At 50.2% G+C, this 10000-nt stretch overlaps 1 protein-coding gene across 1 annotated transcript in view; it reads left to right on the top strand.

The window, feature by feature from the left end:
- The window catches only part of LOC130118619 (protein kinase C gamma type-like), a 22401-nt gene that overhangs the window by 1925 nt on the left and 10476 nt on the right, over positions 1-10000 (top strand). Inside the window, exons 2-4 of the mRNA XM_056287060.1 lie at positions 3335-3366; positions 3481-3563; positions 9701-9812. Coding sequence (XP_056143035.1) covers positions 3335-3366; positions 3481-3563; positions 9701-9812 — 227 coding nt within the window. The remainder of the gene's footprint in view (positions 1-3334; positions 3367-3480; positions 3564-9700; positions 9813-10000) is intronic.

Consider the following 10000-nt stretch of genomic DNA (forward strand, 5'->3'; position numbering starts at 1 on the left):
CCTCACTATCAGGTGAAAAGAAGTGGCTGGTGACTCCACATGTATGGGAGGAGGCATGTGGTAGTCTGCAGCCCTCCCCGGATCAGCAGGGGGGGGTGGAGCAGAGAGCGGGACGGCTCGGAAGAGAGTGGGGTAATTGGCCGGGTACAACTGGGGGGGAAATTAAAAACAAGTGGACACCGAGATAGGGTCGTGTGTTTGCACAAGTACACGCCCACAAAAAGATGCGTGTGCGCGCGCGCGCGCGTGTGGACATATGGTGGGGAGTGTGTTGGGGGCTGCAGGGTGGGAAGTGAGCCAGCAGCCTCCGGGTAGCTTTCGGGACATTTGTGTGAGCTGGCTGCTGTCCTGGCCCAGGCTGCAGCGCTGTGGGTGCAGCACTGTGCGGTGCTGTGCTGTGCGGTGGGTTCAACACTGTGTTGTGGCTGCAGCACTGTGCGGTGCTGTGCAGCGCGGTGCTGTGCGGTGGGTTCAGCACTGTGTTGTGGCTGCAGCGCGGTGCTGTGCAGCACTGTGCGGTGCTGTGCAGCGCGGTGCTGTGCGGTGGGTTCAGCACTGTGTTGTGGCTGCAGCGCGGTGCTGTGCAGCACTGTGCGGTGCGGCGCGGCGCTGTGTTGTGGGTTCAGCACTGTGTTGTGGGTTCAGCACTGTGCAGCGCGGTGCTGTGCGGTGGGTTCATTACTGTGTTGTGGGTGCAGCACTGTGCGGTGGGTTCAGCACTGTGTTGTGGGTTCAGCACTGTGTTGTGGGTGCAGCACTGTGCGGTGCTGTGCGGTGGGTTCAGCACTGTGTTGTGGGTTCAGCACTGTGTTGTGGGTGCAGCACTGTGCGGTGCTGTGCGGTGGGTTCAGCAATGTGTTGTGGGTTCAGCACTGTGCGGTGCTGTGCGGTGGGTTCAGCACTGTGTTGTGGGTGCAGCACTGTGCTGTGGCTGCAGCACTGTGTTGTGCTGTGCTGTGCGGCGCGGTGCTGTGCTGTGCTGTGGGGGGTGACTCCGTCCTCGCTGCAACGCCGGGGCTCGGCCTTGGTACCAGACAGCCCCAGCGGTGCTGTGAGATTAATTTCAGAGTGCCAAGACATTGCTAATATACGGGCGCGTGATATGAGGATTTTTATTGTTTCTCGTCGTGAACGATCACCTCCTCTCGTGAGGTAATCACCTCCTCTCGCGAGCTAATGAACGCGTGTTGCTTCTGGGCTTCTTCAAAAATTAATATAAAGTGAAATTAATGGGGGCGTAAGAAGCAGCCTTTTTAATGCCGCGGTTATGGTGAGCGTGTGCCTGCACGCTCCTTCCAAAGAGCTTCCGGGTCAGCTTCCGGGTCAGCCAGTTTCGGGGTCACGTGTCCGCCTTGGCGCGCCTACGCAGTGTTGGCACGTGTTGTTGACCAGCGCTTTGTGCCTTACCAGCCCCTGGATCTTAAACAAGACAGCCTCATTGGAGCAATTAGTGACTTTGTAGTCTTTTTGGGGGGGAGGGGGGGTTCCCCCCTTTCGCCGGGTCGAACCAGCGATCTCCGTGTTGGTAGGCAACGGACGCCCGACTTTGTAGTCTCTTAAGTGCAAGCGTCGGTGTGCGACGCTGGGGGGCCGTTGCTGCTCCTAAAGCTGTGGCGGGTTGTGCTGAAAAGACTGCAGAGGCGTCTTCCGGTCTGCACCAGCAGTTGCTGCTCCTGCTGAGTTTGTGGCGGGACGCAGAGTCCCCCTGAGTGTGTGTTGGATTCACAGCACACCTGTGGTGCTGCCGCCGGCAGTAGCGTCGGTGTCGGGCCGCTGTAATTCCCAGCGGTGGATGCGGGATGAGTCAGGGCGGCCCAGCACCAAAACCAGGCTGGACCTGAGGGTCGGTCACCGACGCTGTGCAGTATCCGTTCCTAACGGTCCTCCCTATAACCCGAGTCTGCAACACCCAGTCGTTAGCCACGACAAACGCTTCCACACTGGCAGTTACTCCCCCTTTTCTCTGCTCCTGCTCCTGCTCCTGCTCCAACACAACACAACACAACACAACACAACACAACTCGCACTGTAGCAGAGGCCACCCCAGAGACCAGCCGCTAGAGAGCAGCCAGGAAGAGCACCCATGATGGGGCTGATCATGGATTAGAGCTCTGCCAGCGACAGGCAGTATTAAAAATGGTGATATTTTTTCATTAAATTCTTCAAGATTGCAGTTTTATTTAGTTTTTACTGCAGTTTTATTTAGTTTTTATTGCAGTTTTATTTAGTTTTTACTGCAGTTTTATCCCCAAATTCCGATTAACACACAGTTTAGGGCGACGGGAAAGACGACGTGGTCTTTCCAACCCGGAATAGCGCAGGTGTCAGCGCCGAATGCTGTCACGCCACCAGGGCCCCCTCAGCCTGTCAGTGGGCCGTGGTGGCGTGGTACCGCACCTGCTGACCGTCGGTACTGTGTGACGGCTTGAGCTGCGTGTCACCGGTCCGCACGTGCTCCTCATTCTGAATCGCCATCAAATTTCACTTCCTTGTTACCGCCGACCAGCAGAGCGCCGATCCTCTCATGTCTGACTCGCTACTGCCCCCTGCTGGTGAATCGGCGGTACTGGCCTCAGACGGCCTGCTGCGGGATTACAAAGTAGCTCTCGGACACAGATCCAGGATCAGATTACCCCCCCCCCCGCAACCCCGCCTGTGATTGCGGCCGGGCCAGATGGTGAGCTGATAGTACGTCAGCCATTACGCTGATTGCTCCTGAATGTCTGGGCCCCTGCTGGGTGACGGCTGAAATCTCGGCGGTCTCCTTCCTCTGCACCTCCTCCTAACCTCCCAATCAAAACCTGATTCACGGAGCGCAAGCCGCTGAGTGGGCTCTTTAGCCAATCAATGGCTTTAATTATTCAATTAAAGTTCTGAGGGTACACTGGAAACTCGCCGACACCGCAGTTTCTGGGGAGGGTGGATGGATGGTTGTGTGTGTGTGTGTGTGTGTGTGTGTGTGTGTGTGTGTGTGTGTGTGTGTGTGTGTGCGCGCGGGCTTGATGACAGTAACACATGACCCATCTCTACTTGACCCGGTTCGCCGGGTGTTGGGGTGCTCACAGACCGGCAGACCAGGGCATAATCGCTTTGTTTCTTGCACCAAAGGATGCTGAGTTTCAAAACCTGTCTCTGGTGCCGCAGGCACTGTGTTCAGACTGCGCCCCCTTGTGTCTCAGTGGTAACACAACGTGGGACGATGCCACGGCGCTAGGCGGCGTTGCGTACTTGCTGTTGGCGGGATGGCGTGTTGGGTGGAGGAACGCATTTCGCCTCCAGGTGGCGTGTTGGGGGGAAGGCTTGTGTCTTAACCGATGTGCTTTTTCTCTCGCAGGGGCATCGGCAAGCAGGGATTCCAGTGCCAAGGTACGGCCCCCGGCCCGTGTCTCGACCCTCAGTGTTTGAGTCTGTGTGTTGGTCAGCTGTGTGTGTGTGTGACCGGCCCATCTCTGACCACCTCTCCCCTGCCCTTTCCTCCAGTCTGCAGTTTCGTTGTCCACAAACGATGTCACGAGTTTGTGACCTTCACTTGTCCTGGCTCCGTAACGGCCCCCCGACCAGACGTGAGTCGATTTACTGGTGCATCCGTCAGCGGCGCCTCGCGCACGTGTTGCTCCGGGTTTTTTTCTGCCTCATTTCTCTCGTCTTCTCCGTCCACATCGTTCTTTCAGCTGTTTGGCCGGCCATTTCTTGCTATGCGTGCATGTATACACGATCCATCATCCAATCCACCCATCGTTCCTCCTCCTCCTCCTCCTGCTCCTCCTCCTCCATGCCTTCTCTGATCTGTGACTGTGACGTCTCCACCCGTGTCTCGTTGTCCTACAAGGCCTTGCAGAGGCTGAGAGTTGGAGATAGGGAGCGAGGGAGATACAGGTGTAGAGGAGAGGAGGGGAGGAGAAGGGGGGGGGTGCTGATAAGCCAGGGAATTGGAGAGGGAGAGAGCAACACACTTCTCCAGTCTTCCTCTCTCCGGGAATTCAGGGAGGTTTGTCTTCTTACACTTGTTTTTTGTGTTTTCCTGCAAGCTAAATAAACCGCCTCCCAAAATAGGTCAGGGAGAACGTCTGTGTGTGTGTGTGTGTGTGTGTGTACACAGAGGAAATCTGTCTTGGTAACAGTGCATACATATGGTACATACACACTGTCACCCATACACATGCATGCACACACACACACACACACAATACCTCCAGTACATGCACAGACTGCCATCAACCAACAAACTGCACACCGCTCGTCGTACAACACATCTGTAGTCATCATCATGGTGTACACATGTGCAGTAAGAGTGAAGCAGTCTCATCAGCATCGAGGCGTCATCACGAGGTGTACATGTGTACAGTTAAAATCAAAGGCAGCGTTACAGGGGTTACCCTCTAGCTAGCTTACAGCGTTACAGGGGTTACCCTCTAGCTAGCTTACAGCGTTACAGGGGTAACCCTCTAACTAGCTTACAGTGTTACAGGGGTTACCCTCTGGCTAGCTTACAGTGTTACAGGGATTACCCTCTGGCTAGCTTACACCGTTACAAAGGTTACCCTCAGGCTAGCTTACAGGGTTACAGGGGTTACCCTCTAGCTAGCTTACAGGGTTACAGGGGTTACCCTCTGGCTAGCTTACAGGGGTTACCCTCTGGCTAGCTTACAGCGTTACAAGGGTTACCCTCTGGCTAGCTTACAGGGTTACAGGGGTTACCCTCTAGCTAGCTTACAGCGTTACAGGGGTAACCCTCTAACTAGCTTACAGTGTTACAGGGGTTACCCTCTGGCTAGTTTACAGTGTTACAGGGGTTACCCTCTAACTAGCTTACAGTGTTACAGGGGTTACCCTCTGGCTAGTTTACAGTGTTACAGGGGTTACCCTCTGGCTAGCTTACAGTGTTACAGGGGTTACCCTCTGGCTAGCTTACAGTGTTACAGGGGTTACCCTCTGGCTAGCTTACAGCGTTACAAGGGTTACCCTCTAGCTAGCTTACAGGGTTACAGGGGTTACCCTCTGGCTACCTTACAGCATTACAGGGGTTACCCTCTGGCTAGCTTTCCGTTTAGGGCTTTGATGGACAGGGGGGAAAAGGAGTTCTTGAGGCGGTTGAGCCTGCACGGGGGGGGGGGGACTGATGATTGTCTCATCAGATACAGCCTGGAGTGTGGGACGCTGCCTGACTCCCATGATTCTCATGGCTCTCGGTGCGAGCCGGGTCAGCTGGGCTTTCAGCTGTACACGGAGGCTGCCAAACCAGACTGAGAGGCCATACCGCAGGATGCTCTCAGCCACGGCATGGTAGAGAGAGAGAGAGAGAGAGAGAGAGAGAGAGAGAGGGGGGGGGGGGGAGAGACAGAGAGAGAAAAGCATGATAGAGACAAGGGAGAAAGAGCGAGAGCTACAGAGAGAGAGAAAAGAGAGAGAGAGTGAGAGAGAGAGAGAGAGAGAGAGAGAGAGAGAGAGAGAGAGAGAGAGAGAGAGAGAGGAGAGAAGATAGCAGGATGGTGGGGTTCTTAAAGAAAGGGTCCTAAGAGTGAGGAGGAAAAGAGGAGGAGAAGAAGAGGCCAGATAATTTTGCAGTGGGGGGGGGGGGCTGGACGAGGGTGTTATAAACTGATGAGCTGAAAAGAAGAAAATGATTCACCCCTCTGAACAGTACACACACACACACACACACACACACACACACACACACACACACACACACACACACACACACACACACACATACACACACACACACACACACACACACACACACACACTCATTCACACACTAACAGCTGTCTTGCCTCAGTGCTTTCTCATTGATGCTTCCAGCCGCAGTGAAAACTAACTGGTTTGTCTGTGAACAGCCCGGTCACCAGCCTGTGAAGTACTCATCACATGTCTCAGTACTCATCACGTGTCAGTACTCATCACATGTCTCAGTACTCATCACGTGTCAGTACTCATCACGTGTGTCAGTACTCATCACGTGTCTCAGTACTCATCACGTGTCAGTACTCATCACCTGTCTCAGTACTCATCACGTGTGTCAGTACTCATCACCTGTCTCAGTACTCATCACGTGTGTCAGTACTCATCACCTGTCTCAGTACTCATCACGTGTCAGTACTCATCATGTGTGTCAGTACTCATCACATGTCTCAGTACTCATCACGTGTCAGTACTCATCACCTGTCTCAGTACTCATCACCTGTCTCAGTACTCATCACGTGTCAGTACTCATCATGTGTGTCAGTACTCATCACCTGTCTCAGTACTCATCACGTGTGTCAGTACTCATCACGTGTCTCAGTACTCATCACGTGTCAGTACTCATCACCTGTCTCAGTACTCATCACGTGTGTCAGTACTCATCACCTGTCTCAGTACTCATCACGTGTCAGTACTCATCATGTGTGTCAGTACTCATCACCTGTCTCAGTACTCATCACGTGTCAGTACTCATCATGTGTGTCAGTACTCATCACGTGTGTCAGTATTCATCATGTGTGTAAGTACTCATCATGTGTGTCAGTACTCATCACGTGTGTCAGTACTCATCACGTGTCAGTACTCATCACGTGTGTCAGTACTCATCGTGTGTGTGTACTCATCGTGTGTGTCAGTACTCATCATGTGTGTCAGTACTCATCACGTGTGTCAGTACTCATCGTGTGCGTGTACTCATCGTGTGTGTCAGTACTCATCATGTGTGTCAGTACTCATCACCTGTGTCAGTACTCATCATGTGTGTAAGTACTCATCATGTGTGTCAGTACTCATCACATGTGTCAGTACTCATCATGTGTGTCAGTACTCATCACGTGTGTCAGTACTCATCACGTGTCAGTACTCATCACGTGTGTCAGTACTCATGTGTGTCAGTACTCATCATGTGTGTGTACTCATCATGTGTGTCAGTACTCATCACGTGTGTCAGTACTCATCATGTGTGTGTGTACTCATCATGTGTGTCAGTACTCATCACGTGTGTGTCAGTACTCATGACGTGTGTCAGTACTCATCACGTGTGTAAGTACTCATCATGTGTGTGTGTACTCATCATGTGTGTCAGTACTCATCACGTGTGTCAGTACTCATCATGTGTGTGTGTACTCATCATGCGTGTCAGTACTCATCATGTGTGTGTGTACTCATCATGTGTGTGTGTACTCATCATGTGTGTCAGTACTCATCACGTGTGTCAGTACTCATCATGTGTGTGTGTACTCATCATGTGTGTAAGTACCCATCACGTGTGTCACTACTCATGACATGTGTGTCAGTACTCATCATGTGTGTGTGTACTCATCATGTGTGTCAGTACTCATGACATGTGTGTCAGTACTCATGACGTGTGTGTGTACTCATCATGTGTGTCAGTACTCATGACATGTGTGTCAGTACTCATCACGTGTGTCAGTACTCATCATGTGTGTCAGTACTCATGACATGTGTGTCAGTACTCATCACGTGTGTCAGTACTCATCATGTGTGTCAGTACTCATCATGTGTGTCAGTACTCATCACGTGTGTCAGTACTCATGACATGTGTGTCAGTACTCATCATGTGTGTGTACTCATCATGTGTGTCAGTACTCATCATGTGTCACAGTACTCATCATGTGTGTCAGTACTCATGACATGTGTGTCAGTACTCATCATGTGTGTGTACTCATCATGTGTGTCAGTACTCATCATGTGTGTCAGTACTCATCACATGTGTGTCAGTACTCATGACATGTGTGTCAGTACTCATGACATGTGTGTCAGTACTCATCATGTGTGTCAGTACTCATGACATGTGTGTCAGTACTCATGACATGTGTGTCAGTACTCATGACATGTGTGTCAGTACTCATCATGTATATGTCAGTACTCATCACGTGTGTCAGTACTCATCACGTGTGTCAGTACTCATGACATGTGTGTCAGTACTCATCACGTGTGTCAGTACTCATGACATGTGTGTCAGTACTCATCATGTATATGTCAGTACTCATGACATATGTGTCAGTACTCATGACATGTGTGTCAGTACTCATCATGTATATGTCAGTACTCATGACATGTGTGTCAGTACTCATGACATGTGTGTCAGTACTCATCATGTGTGTCAGTACTCATCATGTATATGTCAGTACTCATCACGTGTGTCAGTACTAATCACGTGTGTCAGTACTCATGACATGTGTGTCAGTACTCATCATGTGTGTCAGTACTCATGACATGTGTGTCAGTACTCATCATGTATATGTCAGTACTCATGACATGTGTGTCAGTACTCATGACATGTGTGTCAGTACTCATCACATGTGTGTCAGTACTCATGACATGTGTGTCAGTACTCATCATGTGTGTCAGTACTCATCATGTATATGTCAGTACTCATCATGTACACTACCGTTCAAAAGTTTGGGATCACCCAAACAATTTTGTGTTTTCCATGAAAAGTCACACTTATTCACCACCATATGTTGTGAAATGAATAGAAAATAGAGTCAAGACATTGACAAGGTTAGAAATAATGATTTGTATTTGAAATAAGATTTTTTTTACATCAAACTTTGCTTTCGTCAAAGAATCCTCCATTTGCAGCAATTACAGCATTGCAGACCTTTGGCATTCTAGCTGTTAATTTGTTGAGGTAATCTGGAGAAATTGCACCCCACGCTTCCAGAAGCAGCTCCCACAAGTTGGATTGGTTGGATGGGCACTTCTTTGAGCAGATTGAGTTTCTGGAGCATCACATTTGTGGGGTCAATTAAACGCTCAAAATGGCCAGAAAAAGAGAACTTTCATCTGAAACTCGACAGTCTATTCTTGTTCTTAGAAATGAAGGCTATTCCATGCGAGAAATTGCTAAGAAATTGAAGATTTCCTACACCGGTGTGTACTACTCCCTTCAGAGGACAGCACAAACAGGCTCTAACAGGTACTATTTAATGAAGATGCCAGTTGGGGACCTGTGAGGCGTCTGTTTCTCAAACTAGAGACTCTAATGTACTTATCTTCTTGCTCAGTTGTGCAACGCGGCCTCCCACTTCTTTTTCTACTCTGGTTAGAGCCTGTTTGTGCTGTCCTCTGAAGGGAGTAGTACACACCGGTGTAGGAAATCTTCAATTTCTTAGCAATTTCTCGCATGGAATAGCCTTCATTTCTAAGAACAAGAATAGACTGTCGAGTTTCAGATGAAAGTTCTCTTTTTCTGGCCATTTTGAGCGTTTAATTGACCCCACAAATGTGATGCTCCAGAAACTCAATCTGCTCAAAGAAGTGCCCATCCAACCAATCCAACTTGTGGGAGCTGCTTCTGGAAGCGTGGGGTGCAATTTCTCCAGATTACCTCAACAAATTAACAGCTAGAATGCCAAAGGTCTGCAATGCTGTAATTGCTGCAAATGGAGGATTCTTTGACGAAAGCAAAGTTTGATGTAAAAAAAATCTTATTTCAAATACAAATCATTATTTCTAACCTTGTCAATGTCTTGACTCTATTTTCTATTCATTTCACAACATATGGTGGTGAATAAGTGTGACTTTTCATGGAAAACACAAAATTGTTTGGGTGATCCCAAACTTTTGAACGGTAGTGTATATGTCAGTACTCATGACATGTGTGTCAGTACTCTTCATGTGTGTCTTCCTCCCTGCCTTCATGTGAACGGCGTCTGTCTGTCCCGCCGGTCACGTGCTAGAAGTCCAAGTCAGTCCTTGTGTCCTGCAGGACCTGAAGAGCCAGCACATGTTCAAGATCCACACCTACTCCAGCCCCACCTTCTGTGACCACTGTGGCTCCCTGCTGTACGGCCTCATCCACCAGGGCATGAAGTGCTCCAGTGAGTCCAGGGGGGGGAGCGTGTGTGTGTGTGTGTGTGTGTGTGTGTGTGTGTGTGTGTGTGTGTGTGTGTGTGTGTGTGTGTGTGTGTGGTGTGTGTGTGTGTGTGTGTGTGATCATTAAAAGACAGCTTCCAGCCTGTGCAGCTTGTTTATTTCTATTTGGGGGAATCATGATGTTTTCCACCCT

This window comes from Lampris incognitus, chromosome 9 (genome assembly GCF_029633865.1).
Source record: "Lampris incognitus isolate fLamInc1 chromosome 9, fLamInc1.hap2, whole genome shotgun sequence".
Lineage (NCBI taxonomy): Eukaryota > Metazoa > Chordata > Actinopteri > Lampriformes > Lampridae > Lampris > Lampris incognitus.